This window comes from Bubalus bubalis, chromosome 18 (genome assembly GCF_019923935.1).
Source record: "Bubalus bubalis isolate 160015118507 breed Murrah chromosome 18, NDDB_SH_1, whole genome shotgun sequence".
Lineage (NCBI taxonomy): Eukaryota > Metazoa > Chordata > Mammalia > Artiodactyla > Bovidae > Bubalus > Bubalus bubalis.
In genome coordinates, this window is record NC_059174.1 from 16383974 (window position 1) to 16408062 (window position 24089).

General features: G+C 42.2%; 1 protein-coding gene across 1 annotated transcript in view; it reads left to right on the plus strand.

Moving 5' to 3' along the window:
• The window catches only part of LONP2 (lon peptidase 2, peroxisomal), an 85039-nt gene extending 62640 nt beyond the window's left edge, over nucleotides 1-22399 (plus strand). Inside the window, exons 12-15 of the mRNA XM_006043878.4 lie at nucleotides 8782-8924; nucleotides 18322-18529; nucleotides 18967-19157; nucleotides 21986-22399. Coding sequence (XP_006043940.4) covers nucleotides 8782-8924; nucleotides 18322-18529; nucleotides 18967-19157; nucleotides 21986-22207 — 764 coding nt within the window. The 3' untranslated portion in view covers nucleotides 22208-22399. The remainder of the gene's footprint in view (nucleotides 1-8781; nucleotides 8925-18321; nucleotides 18530-18966; nucleotides 19158-21985) is intronic.
• The last annotated feature ends 1690 nt before the right edge of the window (nucleotides 22400-24089 follow it).

A 24089-nucleotide genomic window follows, 5' to 3' on the forward strand; every position in this document is an offset into this window, starting at 1 on the left:
CAGAATAATTCAGCAAACCATAATTGAATACCTGTTTTGTATGAAGCACTTGTGATGAATTGATGTGGTAAGATTAGAGTGCTTGTAATCTGACATTTTGCAGGTAGGGGCTCTAGGGTGAAGTTTCTTACCCTGGATTGTGTTCCTTAAATGTTAGTCGAGTTATGGGTGGTGGTTATGTTCTCTTTCAGTTAAAAGGCATTTCAGTGGGAGCTTTGATTAGAAAGGTAATTTGACACTGTATGATGGTAGATCTTGAATGCAACTCTTGGAAGTTAATCTGTTTAATTTGTAATGAAAACCTAGTAAAGATATTTAAGTCTGGAAATAATGTAATTAGAGTCGTGATTTGAAAAATTCATTTACAAAGAGTGAATAAAATGAATAATAGGAAACTAGGAAGAGAAACCAAATTAGAAGGCTCTGTGATAATTCAGGCAAGAAGGCTAACTGTCATTTATAAAGTTCCTGCTGTTTGCTAGACTCCTTCCTAAGCACTTTACGTGTATTTACTCATTTAATCCTCTTAATGATCCTATAAGATAGATATTATTTTTAGGCCCATTTTACAGATGAGAAGACTAAGGTACAGAAGATTAAATAAAGTCCCAAAGTTCACAGCTAGTAAATGTCAGATTTTAATTTAGGCTGAACAGCTCCAAGCCTAACCTTAGAAGCTATACTATGATTTCATTATTCCTATATATCCTGTATCCATTATCCATATAACAACTATTTGCAGTGTACATACCATTTCTCTCTTTTCAGATGAGGAAATGGAGCTTAAAGGGCTTAGGGAAATTAATAGTCTGAAAATGAAATTTAAAAGGCAGTTCCATTTACAGTAATATCTAAAAAACTTAAATACTAAAGAATAAATCTCATCAAGGAGGCAAAAGACTGGTAGGCTAGAAACTACAAAACATTGATGGAAAGAAATTTTTTAAGACCCAAATAAATGGAAGGATATCCTGTGTTCATGAATAGGAAGACTTAACATTGTTGAGATCTATAGATTCAATGCAGTCTTTCTTCCAAAACTTCAGCATCCTTTCTCAGAGAAATGGAAAAGCCAGTCTTCAAATTCATGTGAAATTTCAGTGGGCCCCAGATAGCCAAAACAATCTTTGAAAAAGAAGAACAAAATATAGGACTCACATGTCCTGACTTTGAACTTTCTAAAAAGCTACAGTAATTAGGTGGTATGGTACTGGCATAAAGACAGACATATATAAGCCAGCGGGACAAATAGAACAGAAAGAAAGGCTCACATATGTGGTCAGTTGATTTTTAATAAGGATGCGTAGATCAGTAGGGAAAGCAAAGTGTTTTCAGCAAACTGTTGCTGGGAATACTGAATATTCACATGCAAAAGGATGAATTTGGACCTTTACCTTATAATATATATAAAAGTTGACTAAAAATTGATCAGTAACCTAAACTTAAGAGCTAAAATTATTAAGCATCCAGAATAAAACAATGGGGAAATCTTCATGACATTAGATTTGGCAATGACTTCATGGATATGGAACCAAAAGCACAGGTAACAAAAGTAAATAAGTAAATTGAGCTTCATCAAAATTAAAAACTTTAGTGCATTAAAAGACGTAAGAAAGTAAGAAAAAACCCTATAGAATGGGAGGAAATATTTGCAAATTATGTGACTGACAAGAGATTAACATCCAGAATGCATAAAGAACGCCTACAACTCAACCAACAAAAAACAACCCAGTTCAGAAATAGTCAAAAGACCTAAATAGACACTTTTTCCAAAGAAAATGGGCAAATGGCCCGTAAGCACATGGAAAGATGCCTGCCATTGTTAGCCATTAGATAAATGCAGATGAAACTACAGTGAGCCATTACTTCATATGCAGTGTGATGGCTGTAATGAAATAAAATGGAGAATAAAAAGCCACGCATTGCTGAGGTTGTGGAGAAATCGAAACATTTGTGCAGTGCTAATGGGAATATAAAGTGGTGCAGCTGCTGTGGAAAACAGTCCATCAGTTTTTCAGAAAGTTAAACATAGAACTACCTTGTAACCAGGCAATTCCACTTTTAGGTGTATATCCAAAAGAGGCCAAAGCAGGAATGATAGCAGTGTTCATGGCAGCATTATTCACTACAGCCAAAAGATGAAAACACCCCAAGTGTCCATCAGCAGATGAATAAACAAAATGTGGTGTCTGCATACAATGGAATATTATTCAGCCATGAAAAGGAAATTTTTGATATATATTCTACAACATGACTAGACTTAGAAAATATTATGCTTAAGTAAAACAAACCAGACCCTGAAGGACAAGTATTATAGAAGTCCACTTAATATGCAGTTGCTTGGATAGGCGAATTCATTGAGACAGAAAAGTAGAATAGAGGTTGCCAGTTGCATGTGGGAGTGAAAGAATGGGAAGTTACAATTTAATGGGTTCAGAGTTGATATGCAGATGATAAAGTTTCAGGTATAGATAGTGGTGAAGGTTGCAACAACATTGTGAATGTATTTAATGCCACCAAATTGTACAGTTCAAGTGGCTAAAATGCAACAGTATGTTACATACATATTCTCATAATAAAGAGAGTTACCCCCCAGAAAGGAAGTTTCCCCAAATCATACCAACTTGTAAGAAATGGACCACAAATCCAAGCTGTCTGACTCCAAGGCCTCTTGGAGATAAAGAGGATCAGTTGTGCCTCTCCTGGATGTTTCTGAGGATCTACCCCAAATCAGGAATACCAAAAATGGGAAGTTCATGTTTTTGTATCTAAAGCAATTTGGTGTATCTGTCTGAGGCCCTAAAGTCTTTAAATCTAAACATGTCAGCTTAAGGGTTGACTCCTGTGGGAATTGGTCACTTTTTAGAAAGATTTGTTTTTGTTCAGTATTAAAGGACAATTTTTAATGGCAAAATCATCACTGTTACACAGATATAAAATGAACACGTGTTAAAGATTTAAATGAACTCATTTATTAATGAGAGAATCAGTAAGATCGATCTTAGTAAGATCTGGTTCCATGGAGAATCCAAAACATAAACATCTATATAGGTGATCAGGAATGCTGAAATTAATTTGCAAAACCAGCTTCTTGGGAGAGGGAGAGGACAAAATACTTTTTCATTTCTGTGGATAGGAATCATCTCTGTTACTGTTAGTTTCCTACAGCTTACAGGAAAATAGCTGAAAGGCACCAAGGCACAGCCTGGAAGGACACACTGGACCGCTCGCCCAGTAATCTGTGTTTTGCTCTTTTTTAAGTCTTTCACGGTTTTTTCTGACAACAGGCATAGAAGGGAATGTGTATGTGATGGCAGATGAGTTTATTATTTTCAGTCAGGAAAAAGTAATCTGACCTCTAAATTTGCCACCAGGCTACTTGTCAAGGAACTCCTGAGCTACAGGCAGCTTTCCTCAACCCGACTTCAGCTAGAACAAACTGTGCCCTTAACCGGACATCCAGAATCCCAAGGCTGTCTGTGATTTACTGTGGACGTCAGGAGATTTGCTCAATCTTCCATCACTTTCCTGGAGTATAAAATGAAGGATTGGACCAGACTTTTTACTTTCTGCCTAGTTCTTAAATTTTAATGGATCATGGTTCCATTCTGTACTTGAATTTCCTGACACTTCCTGAATTCTGCTAAGCCTCAGAATGAGATCTGGACGTTCTTGGAGACATCATATTAGTGTGACAGGAACAGGTAGCATTTGTTCCTTTGGAGAATTAACCCTCTGTGTCTGAGTCACCCCTGTTACTTGATTGCTGGTTGCAGTCAACAGTATTGTACACCCCATCCTCTCCTCCATCCCTACCCCAAATGAGTTTAAAAAAAAAAAACCTTTATTCATTAAAATGAATACTTTTTCTTTCATAATCTAGAAAAAGGGGTTCGTTTTATGTCTATACCACAAAATGTAGCTTTTGAACTCATGAGAGTGGGCTATTGAGTGTAGCATATGCTTCAAGTTAAGCAGAATATGGAGAATAATAAGTGATACCTGCAAGGTTCTGTCTTGAGTAAAGATGATTGTAGATAACCTGGGGCTGTATGTGGTAGGGTGGATTTTTCTTTCTGCCACGTTCTGGGGAGTAAGCGGTTGGTGTTGGTACCTGTTCCTGGCCTCTTGCTACTTTCCCTTGGTTGGATCACTTGCTCAGAGACACCATTTGCTGCAAGATTTGTTCAAAAGGTAAGAAGCTTTTTTTAAACAAACAAGAAAGCTACTGGACTTTGCTGAGGTATTACACCCCTCTGTTCTCCCTCATGTCCTCCTCCTCTCTTAGGACCTTCCATTGTCCCTCCTTCCCACAGTGATTCTTTGGCGCTAGGGCTTGTTTATGTAAATCGTGTTTCTCTGATGGGAAAAGTGGTTGGGAAGTATCACCTGATCGTGTCCTGGTGACAGCTGCTTTGGAAGGCTACACCCACCTGCTACCCCTCGCACCCAGGAGTCCTCAGCTGTAGAATATCCTTTGGTAGCAGCTGTGCTGACGTCGAGGTTCGCCCTTGCCGCACCAAGGTCCACATGTGCTGTGCTGGCAGAGCAAGTGCCTTGCAGGTTCAGCCTCTCGTGCTGTCTGCTTGTCTGCCACCTTCATGCCATTCAGCCCCTTGGTTATGCCCTGACCACCCTGGCTATGTCCTGAGTTAGACTCAGGACGGGCTGATAATACTGATGAGAAGCATGGGGCAGAGTCTTGAGTCTTGGTATCTTTTTCTATTTTCTTAAATAGAATAGAAAAAATAATTTATGTCATCCCCTACAGTCATGTGTGGTCAAAGCCCTGGCTGTGGGACCCTGGGTGGGGTTGGGGTACAGAAAGCTTTTTGTTTTCTTCCAGTGAAATGGGCTATGGAATAAGACATGTGGGTCTTAGAAGTCTGTGTTAAATACTGCTCTATATAATTCAGTTTTTCATTTATGCATAGTAAAGCTTTTAGCATTATCAAATTCTCCCAGCAACTCTCTAAGGGTTACTATAATAGTTATGGTTTTACTGATTGGAAAACCAGATATGGAGAAGTAAAGTAGCTTTTTTCAAGGCCAACTAGGAAGCCAGAGCCAAGATTGGAGACTTTTATTTATTGACTATCTCATCATGTAATCTTAACCTCATAACTCAGGGAACAGCTTGTATTAACATTTTGGATTATATAACTTCATTCTTATATACTTTTATATTAGTAAGATTCATGGCATGAGAAGGCTTTTCTTGCATCACTTAAAAACACTTAGGGAAAAAATTATTAAAAAAGAACACTTAGAAAGCAGTTTTAGTGACTGTATAGTATTTTATTAGATCCATGGGTGTACCACAGTTTACTTAATCATGCTCCTAATGTTACATCTTTATATTGGATCTAATTTTTTGCTGTTAAAAATAGTGCTACAGTGAGTAGATTTGTTACCTAAACATTTGTTTAAAGTTAAAGATAGGTTCCTGAGAAATAGAATCACTGAGTGTGAGATTATGAATATTTAGGAACTTTCAATATATTGATAAATGGCTTTCCAGGAAGATTGAATCAACTTATATTTCCATAAGCAGTAGTATTTGAGAAGATCTCTCCATTCTCTTTAATGTTGAAGAAATGTTTGTCATTTTTTAAACTTTATTGGTTACTTTAATTTGGTAACCAGAAAATGTAACTTGGCTTTTATAATTTAAACTTCTTGGGCTTCTCTGGTGGCCCAATGGCTAAGACCCCAGTGCCGGGACCTGGGTTCAATCCCTGGTCAGGGAACTAGATCCTCACTGCAACTAAGACCCAGTGAAGCCAAATAAATAAATAAAAATAAATATTATTTTTTTAAAAAGCTTCTTGGTGAAATAATCATTTTTTCATGTGACTGTTACCCATTTGTTAAGAACCACTGTTTTACCCCAAGATAAGGGCATAGAAGAAGGTTAACTGTGCAGTTCCAGCAGGAAGGATTTGCGGGACAGGGCCCTTGTTCTCTTGTTGTTGTTTGCTGTGCCTTAGAAAGTCCATCTGGCATGAATGTTGTGATCTGGAGCAAGGCCAATTATGAGTCCCAGGGACTCTGCCACTGTCTTCTCTTGGTGCTGATCCCTTCTGACAAGGGAGAACGGGGCATTTGAGTTGAGTACTGAAAGCTTATTTGAGGACTCAGGGTTCAGCTCTAACCTGGGCCTGATTCCTGGAATGGCATGTTGGTGAGATGACGTTTAATGAGGAATCAAAGTGTACACTCTGTGTACACTTCCTTACTTTCATTTCCTTACTCGCTTTGTGTTACGCAAGGTACAGTAGGGGCTTCCCTGGTGGCTCAGTGGTAAAGAATCCACCTGCCAATGCAGGAGACACGGGTTCAGTCCCTGGGTTGGGAAGATTCCTGAGGAGGAATCTGAAGAAGGAGGAATCTGAAGGAGGAGGAAATGGCAACCCACTCCAACACTCTTGCCTGGAAAATCCCATGGACAGAGAGGAGCCTGGTGGGCAGTAGTCCATGGGGTCACAAAAGAGTCAGACACGACCCGGCAACTGCACAACATCAAAGGTGCGGCAGATGGCTCTTGAAATCCAGTGCCAGCCTGTGTTTCCTGATTGGCTGGCAGCATTTCCTTGACATGAAGCTTTAGTTCTCTAGGCTTGTGTTCCATGATGGAACATCTCAAAGCACAGATTAGTTTTAAGGTTATTGCTTTTTCATCACCCAGCTGCTGTGCCTAGAGCCTGGAGTGAATGGCCATCCTTTGCATTGTAAGGTCTAGTCGCATTAGAAGTAGCTCTTCCCACCCCCACCCTCTCTGTGCTCAAAGCACTGAATTCACTACTCCACTTGGAAAGCGATGGGATGTCCCAAAGCATTGATTACATAAATGTGGATTGGCTTTCACCCATCCAGTTTTCCTTCCTCCTGTGATAGTGAGTTCCAGACTGGCAACTGTAATCAGATCTCAGGAAAGCCCGACACAAAACACAACAGGCTAAAGAAACTTGCAGCCTCTTCTAGGCATCAGCTCGAGTTTCAGAGCCCTTCATTTTTAGTGTACAGTAACCCTAGACAGTAGTGCTTTTTTTTCTGTGCATTAATTTTAATTAAGCAATGACACCTGCTTTCTGTTCCGCTCTGAGATCTGTGTGTAGCTAAACTGTAGATTTAAGTGCCTTCCCACCCTCGATCATTGATGTTGCTGCAGACAGAGCAGCAGGCAGAAAATCTCCCACGTGCCACCGAGTAACCCAGGAATCGATTTTGTGAAACAGATAAGTAAGCACTGTAAGAAGTTGGAAAGATCAGGGAAGACTTCTCAGAATCTGATTGAGCCAAAGATCAAGTGACGTTGAAGAAGTAGGCCTGTGAGATTATCTGTAAGTTAACACCCACACTTGGGGTACCGTGTGTGCATTGCACTTTGCAGTCTACAGAGTTTTCTCTTTAATTCTTTGTATAAAGTCAAGTAGCCAGCAGGTAGGAAAAAGTCTGAGCTGTTGTCCATTTTCACTCACAATTCAGTCTTGAAGAGGAGCCCTGTAGGGTCCAGCAGGAGAGTAAGCCAACAGAGGCCTTCACCCTGACTTTACAACAAGGCCGCAAGACACGGAGATCTTTTGGGGACACTCTAGGATGTGTCCAGTTATCATTGGAGTCTAAAATTAAGGTCTAATATTATTAAACATATTCAGTAATCACTTTTGAAAAGAAAAGAGTTAGTAGAAAATAATACTTTTAAATTCATGATGTATCAGAAGGATCATAGCAAAGCTAGAATAAATACATATGAATATACAATGTTTAGGTGACTTTATAATTATCATGTATGTTAATATATACAGTAATCATCTCCAGAAGGAAGGGTGTATGTAAAGAAAGTAATAAAAGAAAAATGTTTTTTAAAACACTTTGTGAGACAGAACAAGAGCTAGAAGAATTATGACAGAACTAAAGGAAAAGAAAAGCAGGGAATGAAGCTGAATAGAGCCAGATATTTCGTACATTTTTAAACCTCTTCTCATTTTTGGTTTCTGGCTATAGACGTAAGTAACATTTTTCTTTACTCAGATTGAAATTACAAAGACCAGTAGAGAAGGTCTGCTAGGGCAGCTGGCTCCTGTTCCCCGGATGTCTAATCCCAACCACAATGAGTCAGTCCTTTGACAAGATGTCAGCAACCAGGGCTCTTAGGCAGGTAAAGGAAATGGTCCATTATTACAGGGGTTTCAAGCCAGGCTTCATGTTCTCTTACCAGGCACTGACAATTATATTTGTTTTTATTGGAAAATAGTAACCTTGGAGTTGAGCTGTATGTTTACGCAAGAGGCATTGCTTCTATGGGTTCTGTCATTTCCAAGTTCTCATTGCCCGATAGAAATGGGACAGCTGATGGAACTCCTCTGAAGAAGGGCTTGAACAGTTTAAATTGTGTTGATTTCACAGAGAATTGTACACGTTGATCTATGCATCTGACCCTTGAGTGTCTGGCCTCTAAGGGCCTCCAACCAGGCATTGCTCTTAGCTTAATATAATGGTTGAAAAGAAGACAGGCAAGGTTGCTGCTTGGGGGAGATGAGGACAAGCAAGTAAGAGTAACTGAACAGAGCGACGCACTGTGTCATCCTCAGGGGCTCTTGAGAGACTGATTCTTCTGTTGTGTTCCACAGATACACAAGGTGAATTTTTGTGCCTTAATACATGTATAAAGGTGACTGAACTACTAGGAATCCACTGAGCTTCTGTTTGATGTTTGCTGATAATGAATTCTCATCCTGTACATCTCTGAGTGTTCTTGAGTAAACTTTTCTCCCTTAGGTTGCAAAGAACACCTCTTAGAAGATGGAAAATCCGACCCTGTCAGTGACACTACCGACTTGGCTCTCCCACCTGAAATGCCAATTTTGATTGACTTCCATGCTCTGAAAGACATCCTTGGGCCCCCTATGTATGAAATGGAGGTGAGCATTCTCGTTTCTTCGTTGATACCCACCTGTTAACTCTGTTGGTTGCCTGATAGATTGGGGGAGAAATAGGTTTGGCTATTTGGTGAGGCTGAATTTCGTCTTCAGATTGGAAAATTGTTTTCTCTCTAGTATTAAATGTTGGTACTTAATGCGATAATAGGGCTGCCCAGGTGGCAGATCTCCTGGAGGAGGGCATGGCAACCCACTACAGTATTCTTGCCTGGAGAATCCCATGGACAGAGGAGCCTGGCGGGCTACAGTCCTTGGGGTTGCAAAGAGTCAGACACGACTGAAGCGACTTAGCACAACACAACGTGATAATATATATGGCTTTTGCAGAGCCCCAGAGACCCTGCCTGGGTGCTCTTTTAGAAACCCAGTCTGATCTTATTCTTTTCATTCAGTTCCATTTTAAGAACATTGTCTCTGACTCCTCCTTAGAAATTCTATATTCCTGTTTATGTGCTTTAATTAAGGATTCTTCCTCTGTGCTATCAAAGGCTTGGCAGAAGGCGGTAGGGAAACAGCCTAGTACATAATACCTAAGGACATGAGCCTGGCTTTAGCTTCAGGCTGCTCTAGTGCAGACCAGATGACATCTTTCAGGATCTGTTCTTCCATTGTTATTACTAGTTCCTTTCAGGTTAAATCCACATGCAAGTCCAGCTCTGTGTTGTTTTCGCTCCCCTAACCATCCCTCATAGCGGGACACCAAGCCATAAAGGCCTGGGAGCAGGACTGAGTCAAGGCAGCTGGGTGGAAATAGGTGTTTGAGGCTGTGATTACTGAGGTAGAGTGATGTATTTCATAGGATGCTTATATAAACGTTCATGAAGCAGTTACTAGAAAAATACGTATGTACTACTGAACTTACTAGCATCTTTCTTCAGAAGCTTTCCCATCACCTTTTCTGTATAAAGGGAAAAAAAATTTCAGACGATATATCTGGTAAGTTAAGCAGAAGACAGTCTCCCATCCAGCATTTGAAATCACTACCAGTAAATATGAATTTCCTCAAATCTTAAAACTGAGGAGAAATAGTTCCCAAAGCCATCTTGTTTATCTGTTTAAACTCTGAGGTGATCATTTAGCTAATGAGCCTCTACAAAGCGATCAGCTACAAGAACAGAGCACATTTACTCCTGACAGTAAATGCGGTCCTGAACAGTAGAATCAGAAACATTATTTTGGTTATTTGAATTCTTAAGATACTGTGGATTTAAATTTTGAAGTGTTGAAAGAAGTGGAGCAAAGCTTATCTTAGTTGAGAAAGCTGTTTCCTGTTCCGAGTAAACCCAGTGATTTTGTGAGTGAGGATGGAGACAGGTTCTGCTCCCGCATGTCCAGCGGGCTTCTTGCTCTTGGCTTTCAGAACAGTCTGTGTCAGTTGTTCTTTGGGAATTTACACCAGAGCAGTTAATAAAAACAAAGGATGGCTCCTTGTTTCTGTTGCATAGACCCTTCTCTCCCAGCCACATCTGCTCCTGTTAGGTTTGGAAACATTGCTGACATTCTTGGAGCTTTAGTGGAGAAAGAGCCAAAGGACAGAAAAGAGAAATTTTATAAACACTGCTTAACAGCTCTGTTTGATATCATTACAAAAATGATTTTATTTTTCTTGTAGCATCTGAGCTATTACATATGAACACTTTTACCAACACAAATCCTGTAGCCATTTTCCCATCTATAAATAGCATCTTTGAATAGAAGGTCCGGTGTCTGGGAGTTTGAAACATTTTGTTCATCTTTTCCATAGCTGAGAGAATTTACGCTGGTGCAGGGGGTTTCTTTCTCTACCTCTAGTGGTCTGATGACCATCACCCTCTGCCTCAACTTTAGCATCTATGAAATAAAGATTTATGGAACATTTCTTTATTATCCACAAGGGCTTTCTTTGTGCTCGGGGTCGTCCATTTTACACACAGGAAAAACCTGTGTGTGATAAACGAATCATGCAAAGTCACAGAAGGTGCAGTTAGTGAAGCCAGTCAGCCAACTCAAATCCAGCATTCTTTCCCCTCGCCTAGAACACCCTGCAGCCAAGTTGACTCCTGCCCTTTCCTCTCTGCTGCAAAAGAATTGCTTGAAGTACAGCAATGTAACATAAAGGCATACCTGCTCTACCTCCGAGTTTCACTTCTATTCTTACCAACTGTGGTGCTCTGTTTTGGACTGGGAGGTATAAATTATAGAGTTGTTAGAAAATGGAGGCGTTTTAAAGTCCTGGGAAAAGGATACGGCGTGAAGAGCAGGGAGCCTGGGAAGAGGCCCTGAACAGTTAGGGTCACGTAGGAGAAGAGGAGCCTTCACAGCAGAGAGAAACAGAAGGAGCAGGCCATCAGGTAAGAGCAGGATGAGGATACGGTGCCGCCATGAAAACTGAAGAGGAAACTGTCTCAGGAAGCAGGAGCGTGCGGCTGTGTCTGCTGTCTGTGTCCTGGATCTGACAGCATGGAGGGTGTAGGCGACCTTGACAGAGCAGGTTCACAGGGAGGATTGAGTGTGTGAAGAGGGTCTGGACCATGCAGAGCAGAAGGAAGTTGCCGGGAACTCCTTCTGCAATTTGACTCTGATGGACCGCACACAAGTGAGGTGGCTGGAAGGGACAATGGAGGTCAGAGGGAGGGGGTTACACATGGCAGCCTGTTTGCTAATCAGAAGAATCCCATAGAGTTGGACTGAGTTTGCTGGAGAGAGAGGTGGTACTCCAGGAGCAGAGTCTCTGGCAAAGTGCTATGGGAGGTGGTATCTGTGATGAGGATCCCTTGTGTGACGGATGATGGAGAAAGGGCCAAGGAAGAGATGATAACACTGGAACAGAGGCGTCTCGGTGCCCAAAGAGAGTGGTGAAGCTGGGACAAAGCTGGTGTATAACATGAGGATAGAGTTGGTGGTCTTGAATACAAGTGAGCTGGAAGGATAAGAAAGTGAGTGGTCAGGGAAGGGAGTGATGGAATTCAGATTTCAGAGGCTGTATGGCTTCTCTTGGCAGTCAGAACCAGGAAAAGGGTGGCTGGGTTAGGTTGAGGAGTATGTTTGGGGGTCAAGGGGGTGTTTAGAGACAAAGAAACCAGGTTGCATGAGTCTCAGGTACTTGCTGAAGATGCCTAGGATGATGGCGGGACTCAGGGTGGCCAGGAGGGAGAAGAGTGGTTTTGAATATAGAAGGAAGTGGGCAGAGTATGAAGATGGGAAATCCAGCCACCATAAACGGGTCTTGGCAGGAGAAGGAAGAGGCCTGTCACTCACAGGATGAACCCCTGCCCCGGGACTGTGCTGGCGCATCTGATGCAAGGGAGTAATTGTGTGTAAGTTTCAGAGGTTGGTGAGTTAACGTATATAAAGTACCCACCATCGTACCTGTGTGGGTGCATTTGTGCTGTCATGTTCGACTCTGACTGCATGGACTGTAGCCCATCAGGCTCCTCTGTCCGTGGGATTTCCCAGGCAAAGAATACTGGAATGGGCTGCCATTTCCTTCTCCAGAGGATCTTCCCAAGCCAGGGATTGAACCCGAGTCTCCTGCATCTCCTGCATTGGCAGGCAGACTCTTTACCACTGTGCCGTCTGGGAAGCCCCCATAGTGCCTAGTACATGCTAAAAAAAATGAACAAATACTAGTTTGTGCAACCACCATGTACCCTAAAAACACATAGACCCATGTCTAGTCACAAAAGTAAAAGTCCCTGTGACTTTTATTATAAGCCTCATTATTATTTGCTTTAATAACATAACCAGCCCTTACTGTACTTTCAGTTCAGTTCAGTTGCTCACTTGTGTCCGACTCTTTGTGACCCCATGGACTGCAGCACACCAGACCTCCCTGTGCATCACCAGCTCCGGGAGTTTACTCAAACTCATGTCCATCGAGTCGGTGATGCCATCCAACCATCTCATCCTCTGTCGTCCCCTTCTCTTCCTGCCTTCAATCTTTCCCAGCATCAGGGTCCTTTCCAATGACTCAGTTCTGTGCATCAGGTGGCCAAAGTTTTGGAGTTTCAGCTTCAGCATCAGTCCTTCCAATGAATATTCAGGACTGATTTCCTTTAGGATCGCCTGGTTTGATCTCCCTGCAGTCCAAGGGATTCTCAAGAGTCTTGTCCAACACCACGGTTCAAAAGCATCAATTCTTCGGCGCTCAGCTTTCTTTATAGTCACTCTCACATCCATACATGACCACTGGAAAAACCATAGCTTTGACTAGACAGACCTTTGTTGGCAAAGTAATGTCTCTGCTTTTTAATATGCTGTCTAGGTTAGTCATAACTTTTCTTCCAAGGAGCAAGAGTCTTTTAATTTCATGGCTACTGTGCTTTACTTTTATTGAAGATGAGTCTGCAAAAATATGTTAGTACCAAAAAACGTCACTGACCTAGCAAACTAACAGGGAGGAGGAATGACAGGAAGGCACACTTCTGCTTGTGTTACATTCCTTTAGAATTCTCTCAGCAGGTTGAAGAAGGAGTTCCTGAACAAATGAGAAACTTCGTCTAGATTTCAAATTTAGGAACAGTATCATTAGTCACTTTTTCATATATAATAACAAGATCAGTTAAATCCACTTTAAAAAAAATAAAAGACCTCCCTGTGTTTTGAGCTTTCAAAAATGGGAGAGAGTTACAATTTTGTAAAGTTTAAAAATAAAATAAAATAAAATAAATAAATAAATAAAATAAAAACAAGGCTACAAAAAAAAAAAAAAGGGAGAGAGTGAAGCAGGTACAGGCACCCTGGGCTTCCTTCTCCCTGACTGCTTCTCAGATCACCTCCTCAGGGCAGGCCTGGATCCAGATATGGAGGATTTAGGAGGGGCCCAGCTGTTGAATCTTACTGAGCTAGTCAGTTATGAGATTGTTATCAATAATGGTAAACTTGGTTATGATTACTTTTATTGATTGTGTAAACCTCTTTGGGGTGAGATGAGAATCTTACTTTCATTATCATCCCAGTGAAGCCAAGAGAAGCCTCCACATGATTAGATACACACACACATATACATCATATATGTATATATCTCCATATTGATATACATACATTATTTAAATATTATACAATCCTGCAGTTCATACTCCCCTCCCCCCCAAAAAAACCAACATATGAAGAGTTCTATATACCTCTGGGGATCGCTGTCTTAATCCCACAGATTGCAAATATGGTGACTCAGTCAGAAGAACACATCAATTCTAGGGTTTCCAGGATGCATTTGATTTTCAGCCTCAGAAAACCAGTCATCCAAGCCACGGGTCTGTTTGCTCCAGTCTGCTAATCCTGACAATCTGTCATCTGAGTATTTGTGACTCCATTCATAATGAGTATGAAAGCGTCCGTGGTGTATGAAAAGTCCTTATCCAGATGTCACTACCCTTAGAAAAAAACAGTAATACAGAGAAGAGACTAGACATGGAGATTTTAAAAAGCATCCTGAATAGAATGCAGGTGAATTCCAGGAGATTCATCCACATGGTTCCCTTGCAGACAGACACAGTCAGCTGCTAGGAATAACCAGGGTGTGTAAACACTGAGGAAATGCCCAGAGTCATGGAAGTAAACTCCTCCTCCACCCCTCTGATCCAGGCCTGCCGTGCCCCACACCCCCGTTAACACTGCACCGGTGCTGCGCTCGCCTGGCCCACCACCGGTCAGTTGTGCCGAGGAAAGGCCTTCCTTACTGGAAGCACCTGAAAGCGGCTGGCTCTCAGCAGCGCTGGTGTCGGGCCAAACGGGGCTGTGTCACACTGCTTCCAGACGCTGACCCCAGGGCCCCTGCAAGCGAAGCGCTGCCTAAACACATGTACAGCTAGAAACATCAGATATTCCTCCAAAGACTTTACAGAAGTTGGCAGATGGAGAGCCGCTGTGGTGACAGGCCTGGCAGGAGCATAAAGTATGCCATATGAGCTATAAGAGAAACCGTCGTGTGGTGTGACCATCACCACGGGGCAAATCTGTACACATACCAGCGCCGTCTTACAGCACAGGCTTTGCGTTTAGTGAGGCGCCGTGCTTGTCTTTGGAGAGAAGGCCCACGATATTATCCTGTCTCGAGTCCTTGGCACATGCTGGCCTATCCGCTATGAAAAGGCATCCTGGCCTTTTTCTGCCCATCAGACAGCTGTCCCAGCTGCCCAGACATGGGCCCTCGCCTCTGCAGGGCTCTGTGTAGACAAGCGCTAGCTAGATCCTCTTGTTGCAATCCCCGTGCTGGGGGATTAGCGGCCCCTTATTCTTTGTGGTTAGGCAGGTAGTCTGTCGCGGCCCTGAGGTTTTGGTTTGCTATCCCTGTGATCTGTGATGGAGCCTGGAGCCAGATTCTAGTAAAGCCCCAATGGATGAAGGAAAAACTTCATCCCTCCAATAGCCACGATAGTAACTAACCAGGTGTTAAAACTGCATGTGTTGGTCTACGCTTGGAAGGGTCACAAAGAGTTGCTAGTATTTACTATTTCAGTCAAATATCAATAAATATCACTATTGAGTTAATCAAGAGGAAAGAACAGTGAAGCCTGGTGGGCTGCCGTCTATGGGGTCGCACAGAGTTGGACACAACTGAAGAGACGCAGCAGCAGCAGCAGCAGCAGATGCTCAAATGCTCCTTAAACACTGCTATCACTGAAGTGTTAGGAATGCAACTATACTTTATAAGACATATCCTATCATTAACTTTATTAAATATTTTAAACATTTCCTCAGTTTGCATATTTCAATGATTGATAGAATTGTTACAGAAGAAACTGACCATTTCTTTGAAAAAGCTTTAGTTAACAGATAAAGGAAACTGAAGCACCAGTTTGAAGGGAAAGTGAATGACAAATGAACTTGAGATACTCATGTTCCAGTTTGACGGTTAAAGGGAAAAATGTTCTAAGCATCAAGCTGAGGCCTGTCTTACCTAATAGAATTGATGATTCCACAAACCAGTAATGGCGTTAGAAACTGGTAGCAAAGCACCAATAGATACAGTTTTGAAATTATTGTCTTGAATCTCATTAGGGAATTCTATAAAATACAAATTGTTCTATACACAGTTTAAGATGGCTGGGAAACTGCATTCAGGAGCAAGAAAGAGCATATCTCTTATCTTTTAAATTCATATTTACTTGTACTCACTATTTCTGAGGGAAAAATACATAGAAAATGGATGCTTGGTAGTTAGAGAATTGTTTATTTTAGAACAAATGACTTTGAAGAGTATGACTCCCAAGTTCTTGAGTTACAGATTCTTGTTGGTTTTTTGTGTTTTTTTTTTCAATACTATATATATATATGGTTTGGGCTTCATGGGGTCTTAATTGCTATACTCTTCATTGTGGTGGGTGGGCTTCTCTCTAGTTGAGGCGCGAGGGCCCAGTGGCACTGCGGCATATGGGGTCTTAGTTCCCCAACCAGGGACTGAACCTGTGTCCCCTGCACTGGAGGGCTGATTCCTAACCACTGGACCACCAGGGAAGCCTCTGGATTCCTGACTGTCTTAGATGAGTGTTATTAGCCTGATGGCGAGATTCTCGGTTTGATAGCAACTCCTGCCTCAGTTCCGCACCCCTGTATGTGGTTGAGTTACACAGATTTGTCACTAGTCCCGTTCTCAGGTTACTATTAGAACACTTGTCATCAAGCTAGAATACAGTGATTCTGAGCCTGCATGGTTTTGGTTTGGCCACATATACTTATCTACCCTCCTGCCTTTCAGTGAACTACGTACCAGTTACTTCTACCCAGAGCAGCACGACTCTCCAGTAAATGGAGCGTGTTGGAAACTGGCTTGGCTTCTTGAAGCAATGTGATAATCAGCATGAATCTTACTCTTGATTCTTTGGGCACATTATTTTAACAAAATGAGTTTTGAGGATTCAGCTATTTTTAAAAGGGGGGGAATTGTTCTTTTTATAGCTAACAGTTGTGCAGTATGGCTTTTTCTGTTAAATTAGCACAGGATTAAGTATATTGAGGATACTAGGGCTGGTTCGGGTCACTCAGCCCTAGAAAAGAGCCATGAAGTAAAGACAGGAACCCCTGGCAAGTTCCCACCCACTAGGTGTCGTTCAGGTATAGAGAATTGCTCTTATATTAGCAAGAACAAGCCTTGTGAACAGTTTTATAAATCGTTGTTTCTGTTTTCCTTAAATAGTACTGATCTTCTGCACATTGTTCTTTTGCGTCTTTCTCCTTGAATAGATACAGAACAGGACAGATGCAAAGGTGAAACCATGGTGCACAGCGTCAACTCAGCCATCGCTGCAGCCTGGCCTTCCCAGTGTCTAACTTATCATCAAATATAAAATTTAAATTTAAATATAAAACCAACTTTAAAAGTAGGCTTTTATGTTCACTATTAAAAATAAATGCCCAATAGCTTCAAATGATTTCACACATCCATTTAAAATCAGGATTTTCAGCATCTAAGTCCCTTGGCAAAGGAGGGAGCATCCCCCAACCAGCCCTTTAACTGGAAACTCATCCTATAGACTCTGCTGCACCTTAGAGAGAAGGTTACCTCTCAGTGGAAAAATCTCATGCTCGCATTAGTGCTGGGTGGATAGATTGTGCCCAGTTCCTCTAGCATGCATAGCTTCTATGGAGAAGCTTCTAGGAAAAGAAATTTAAAGGCTCAGCGTGTGCAGTAAAAGTTAACATGATTGTTTTTCAACTGTTGCTTTTTATATGTTTTCATAACTTGGATGTGCTAACCGGTCTGGCTCGTAATCTCTGTTGAGTGACACGATGATGGCAGTGAGAGCTTATTCTCAACACTAGCGAGGGACTAAGCGGATTTGTTGATCTAATATAGATTGCTGTGTCTTGGGTTTGTTCAGATTTATATGGACAGCTTCTGAGGATAAAAAAAAAAAAAGGGCAGTGAGGCAGCATGGTGGGCCTCCGAGTACACAGAGAAGACCCAGCACTTTACGGCGTCTCTGCAGCAATAAGGAAAAAGTAAAGAGAGTGGCGGAGAAGTGCGGTCCAGGGGTTTTAATAAATACCTTCACGCTTGGCCTCTGGAGCTAACAGTTCTCAACAGCATGTTTAAAAAGAGGGTAGCAATTTCCTGATTGCCTGAAATGAAGTTTGGCACCAGAGTGTTTTTAAATATGCAGCCTAATAAAAATACTGAGGTAAATAAAACGATGGTGTTTGTTCCTTGAAAATTAGGGCATGTGGTGCTTAAGCATCGAAGTCATTCATACATACTTTAAGGTAAAACTGTTTCTGATAAATGCCAAACCTCCTGATTTGGCAGAAAGCCTGTGTGACTCCAAATTGAGTGCAGTAATAAGTTCTTTGAGGTGCAGCGTACGCTCAGGTCCTCTGAGGGGGAGCCTGCCTTTGTGATTAGGTCAGCCTGAAAAGCTTTTGGCTCTTGACCTTATTGTTCATTTTCCTTCCTTCTCCCAAGGTGTCTGAGCGTTTGAGTCAACCAGGAGTGGCGATCGGTTTGGCTTGGACTCCCTTAGGTGGGGAAATCATGTTCGTGGAGGCAAGTCGGATGGATGGCGAAGGCCAATTAACTCTGACCGGCCAACTGGGGAATGTCATGAAGGAGTCTGCTCACCTCGCTATCAGCTGGCTCCGCAGCAATGCCAAGAAATACCATCTGACCAATGGTGAGTGGCCCGCCCCAGGGTGGGGGCAGGGGTGGGGGGCGTGCTCAAAGCTGTGGGCAAAGAAGAGCCTTGGGATCATGACCCAGGAGGTATCCCACAGTTCTGAAACAGAGATAAAGGAGAGCTTTAAAGGGTCACTTACACCTTAAAGCACAGACCTTTGCTTTTGAACTGCAGTGGAAATTCTAGTTCCCAGTTGAGGGCTGTTTGACTGGAACCTGAGCTGGAAACTGATTCCAAGAGTTTGTTTTGATTTTCCTTCTACTTGGAATAGAATGAAGCTGTTCTTCCACACCCCCACTTACACTGCCCACTAATATTTTGAAGGATGTATTTACCCCAAACATTCATTTTTATCTCTTTGATTTTCTTTTTTCAGAGGAAGAAAAAACCAGTTTAATTTTTCTACATCAAAATCTATTTTTCCTTTCTTAAAGCTTCTGGAAGTTTCGATCTTCTTGAGAACACAGACATCCATCTGCACTTCCCAGCTGGAGCTGTCACAAAAGATGGGCCATCTGCTGGAGTCACCATAGCAACCTGTCTCGCCTCACTTTTCAGTGGGCGGCTGGTGCGTTCAGATGTAGCCATGACTGGTGAAATCACACTGCGAGGTCTTGTTCTTCCAGTAAGTATGAAAAAGCCTGTTTATATGGTTTTTAAATTTTTTAATTTAAAATTTTTATTAATAGTATTTTAAAATCTAAATTAATAGTGGTTTGCCATCTTCCTATGAATGGCTTAGTTTTAAATACATATTTTTTATATCTGCAGTTCAGATTTTAACATTTTGATCAAATACAGGAAAAACTGACGATTTTCCCCATGTTTTCCCTTCCACTAAAAAAGAAAACTTGCTGACAGGAAAAAATACCAGTCTGGTTACCAGAAATATTAGCTGTTTAGACGAAGATTTGGGGCTTTCTTCTAGTTAATGAATTGTTAAATACATAGCGTACGTGTGAAGTAGGATGGTGCCTGTGTGTTTTACTTTGGCTGCGCACGTCTCCCCTGCAGCGCCTGGGCTGCCCTTGTGGAGAGTGGGGAGTGCGTGGGCTTCACAGTTGTGGCGGCAAGCTTAGTCACCCCACGTGGCGTGTGGGATCTCAGGTCCCTGACCAGGGATCAAACCTGTGTCCCCTGCGTTGGAAGGCTGATTCTTAACCACTAGACCACCAGGGCAGTCCTGGATGGTAGCTGTTCTTAAACTTGAAGCCCAGTTCTCACCTTTTGAAATTCCTGTGAGCCCTCCTATCCTCCTATAGATAACTTAGATTACTGTAATTGATAGATTGATAGAAAAATTTATAGAAAAGAAGTAGTACAAGACGGAAGTTTGTAGTAAAGACTAACCATTCTTAATTGCTAAATGTTGAAAAAGTTCTGTACATACCAGGCTTTGGGGCTCCAGCCTATATGGTAACTACTTATAAAAACACTGAAAAATGCATAAACCTTGAGAGATCATTTAGAGGTTTAAGTCATTAGGTAGCAGTACCAGTCTACACTAAAGTTTTGGCAGGCTTGATAGCAAACTGAGAAAAAAAAGAAATGTTCTTTATTCTGAGAACACCTCTGCTTTAATGAAGTAATGGTCGAAGTAGGTCATAGAATCACCAATTAAGATCACTAAAAATGCTCTCAGTTCTCTGGGTTTTTAAATTTAATTCAACCAGGAAGTCATATCCTAAACTGTATTTATGTTCTATACTCAAAAGGAATGTTGATCTCTTTTCTTCACATTGCCCCAGAACTATTGCATTTCTAGTGCCTTGGTGGTTAACACTAGCTGTACTGCTAAAAGGAAATGAGCAAGTGCTTTACTAACCATCAACTCTTTAGTTTCCTAGTTCAAAACGGTAAGCTAAGTGAAGGAATAAATTTTAATGGTCAAAAATGAGTGGGGAGCCATCAATCAGTGGGGAACTTCTTCTAGAAGTTCAGCCAACTTCTAGAAGATAGAAGTATCCCCAACTGATGTAACAGGATTGGAGGTAGAGACATTGTTCCCAGCAGGAACCTGGTGAAAAGCACTGGCTCCGAGCCAGAAGGCTCAGACCAGAACAGGAAAGGGATGGGAAACAAAAACCAGGGCATTCGTTGAGATCTCCACAGCACAAGCGGCTCTCTGCCAAGTCCCCTGACTCAGAGCACATCGCACCAGGTAAAGGCTTTCCCACCCCGGGGGAGGACAGCCACAGCAACTCGGAGGAAGCCTTGAGTTTTAAATTATTACATGAGACATGGAGAAAAGCAGCAGCACTTAAGAAAAAGACCTGCCAAGCCTAGAGAAAACATAATTCAAGAACAGAGGCTAAGACAAAGCTCTTGAATTTAAAAGGATGGTTTTAGGACTTGCTCAAAGAAGCATTCAGAAAAAAATAGAAAAAAACAATCTGACAGACCCAGCATCTAACTAGACTGAGAAAATGGAGTAGACCAAATGGTCAAGGAAATAACAGGGCATTTCCTAGAATTGAAGGCTGTGTTCACTTTGAAAGGACCAACTCAGAAAAAGGGTTGCATCTTCATGACTTACCAGTCACCAAGGACAAAGCTTCCTCACTGATGACACTAGATATACAGCACCTTTAAGACCCTGAGAGAAAATGGTTTTAATCAAGTCTTGTATACACAGCCTTACTGTCAGTTAAGTGTGAACGCAGAATAGACATTGCCATACGTTCAGGGACTCAGTTCATCTCACACTCTCTCTGACGAAGGAACCTTGAAAGTGTAGTTCAGCTGCATAAAAAGCCTGGAAGGAGAGTGACAGGTAGGATGGCAGAAGTGCAGCAGGTGGGGACGGCGTCCAAGGGCTGTCTCCAGGGATTACCTATATGTGCTGCCTATTGCTGCAGACACACCACCCCAAAACAACAGTTATTCTTAGTTTCTGTGGGGCAGAATTCAGGAGAGGCTTAGTAGGGCTCTTCTGGCCCAGGGACTCGCACTGTGTGGTCACTATACCAGCCCGGTCTGTCATCCGAAAGTTGACTGGAGCGGGGGGATCTGCTTCTGTCGTGGTTCACTCATGACTGCAGATTGGCCCTGGTTGGCAGGAGGCCCCAGGTCCTCACTTTAGAGCCTCTGCCTAGACAGCTGGGGTGACCTCAGACACCTGAGCTACCTATAAACAAGACTGATGTGAGTACAGAAAGGGATAGAAATATAAAAGGGAATCATGGACAGAAGAGGGGCTCATACCTGTCAAAAATTAAGAATTTTCAAAAAAAAGTTTAGAATTTTCCATTAATAAGATTTAGTATGGTGCTAATTGAAATGTAGAGAATATACTATTAACCTTTTTAGTGGCTTTCTCAGCTCAAGCTCTAAGGAAATGGAAGGTGATTTGGATGTTTTAAAATAGCGATGAAAGAAAGGTGGGTCGGGGTTTATCTCAAGGCCTGAGGATGATCATAAATGAGCCTTACTAACGTTCTTCTCTCCTTACAGGTGGGTGGAATTAAAGACAAGGCGCTTGCAGCGCACAGAGCAGGATTGAAGCGCGTCATTATCCCTCAGAGGAATGAGAAAGACCTTGAAGAAATCCCAGCCAACGTCCGGCAGGATTTAAGTTTCATCACAGCAAGCTGCCTGGATGAAGTTCTTAATGCAGCTTTTGACGGTGGCTTTACTGTCAAGGCCAGACCTGGTCTCCTAAATAGCAAATTGTAGCCCAGATCGCAACAGAATTTTAAGTTACAAAGTGCCAAAAGGTACTGACATGATTTTATTTGCACCAATAGGGGTAAAGCAAAATGTCCCTGATTTGTGAACATAATCACAGCAGTAACAAGCCTCACTCAAGTGGTGGCTAGTGTTTATTACAGAAATGTTAATTTAATAAATTGATTAAATTGGAATTAACTCTTGTCTTGCATGGGCTCATTACTGTCCCTGGCAAGTTACAGAACAGTGGTTTTCTTGTGGTTCCAAACAGAAGCCTCTGTATTACCTGAGAACTTGTTAGAAATGTGAACTCTCAAAACCCATCAGCAGACCTTCTGAATCAAACTCGGGGGATAGGAGCCAACCTGTACTAAGCCAGCAGGTGATTCTGGCGTGTAGTCAAGGTCAGGAACCATTGGGATAGACCATTACCTTAGCAGATGCACCTATGGACTTTAGTGGACCCTCAAAGCAATCAGAAGGGGAACTGAGCAAAGGTGAGACTGTAGCCAGCTATTGGTCTTTGTGGAGCGTATTCAAGTGAAGCAAACTCTGATAAGGTCTACACATCCCAATATAGGCCCCTTCCTTGCTGAGGGGAGTAACAGAGTGGCCTTTGTTGGCTCGTGTGACAAACACACCACCCCTAACTGTCTGTGACCTTAGGAAAAAGATCCAGAAGGAGGCAGCCGTCCATCTGGGGATGGTCCCTATGCTTGGTGTCCTGACTCCTGCCACCTCCCCTTCTGTTCCTTGTTTGCCCGTGCCAGTGCCCAGTCCTGGCAGACTTGTCTTCTCCTGTGACTCAGTCCAGGATATGGGTCTTTTGAGATACGGGTCTTGGACTGAGTCATGGGAGAAGACAAGTCTACTGGAGGGAGCCTACCAGCACTGGGCACTGGCACGGGCAAACAGGAAAACAAGGGGAGGTGGCAGGAGTCACGAAAAGACAGGCAGGAGACACTGGAAAAGGCCCTGATGCTGGGAAAGGCTGAAGGTGGGAGGAGAAGGGGACCACAGAGGATGAGACGGTTGGATGGCATCACTGACTTGATGGACAGGAGTTAGAGCAAGGTCCCGGATTTGGTGATGGGCAGGAAGCCTGGCGTGCTGCAGTCCATGGGGTCTCAAAGAGTTGGACGAGACTGAGCGACTGAACTGAACTGAGGATATGGGTAACTTCGACGTATTAGTATTTGAACTTTCTGTATCTTAGTTTTCCTTACCTTTAAAATGCAAATAATTGTACTCGTCAGTCTTAACTGTAAAGATAGTTAGAATGCAACATAAAATAATGTTGAGCAATTTCTAATCATCATTCCAGCCAGTAATGGATTTTAGAATCTTATTATTACAAAATATAACAACAGACTTGTAAAGGTACTTTGAAATTTCTCGGATAAGAATGTGTTAGTTGCTCAGTCGGTTCCGACTCTTTGCAACCCCATGGACTATAGCCCGCCAGGTTCCTCTGTCCATGGGATTCTCCAGGCAAGAATACTGGAGTGAGTTGCCATTCCCTTCTCCAGGGGATCGTCCTGACTCAGGAATCGAACTCCTTTCTCCTGCATTGCAGGCAGATTCTTTACCATCTGAGCCACTAGGGAAGCCCTAGATAAGAATAAAATGTACAAATTACCCAAATACTGTGCTCAGACCTGGTAATAAAAAATCTGAAGGTGTTCTGAGAAGACAAGTCCAGATCTGGGACTGTGGCCAGAGGTAGCAGATACCAGGAATTTTGAAAACATTTCATTGACTATCTTGTCACTACAATGAATGTATTATTTCTGCTCAATCATCTTACAAGGTAGGAAAAGAAACTATGATGTTAATTTGTTTTCAGCAACCAGAGGGAGTTAATCCATACGCACGTTGCTCTGCCTCG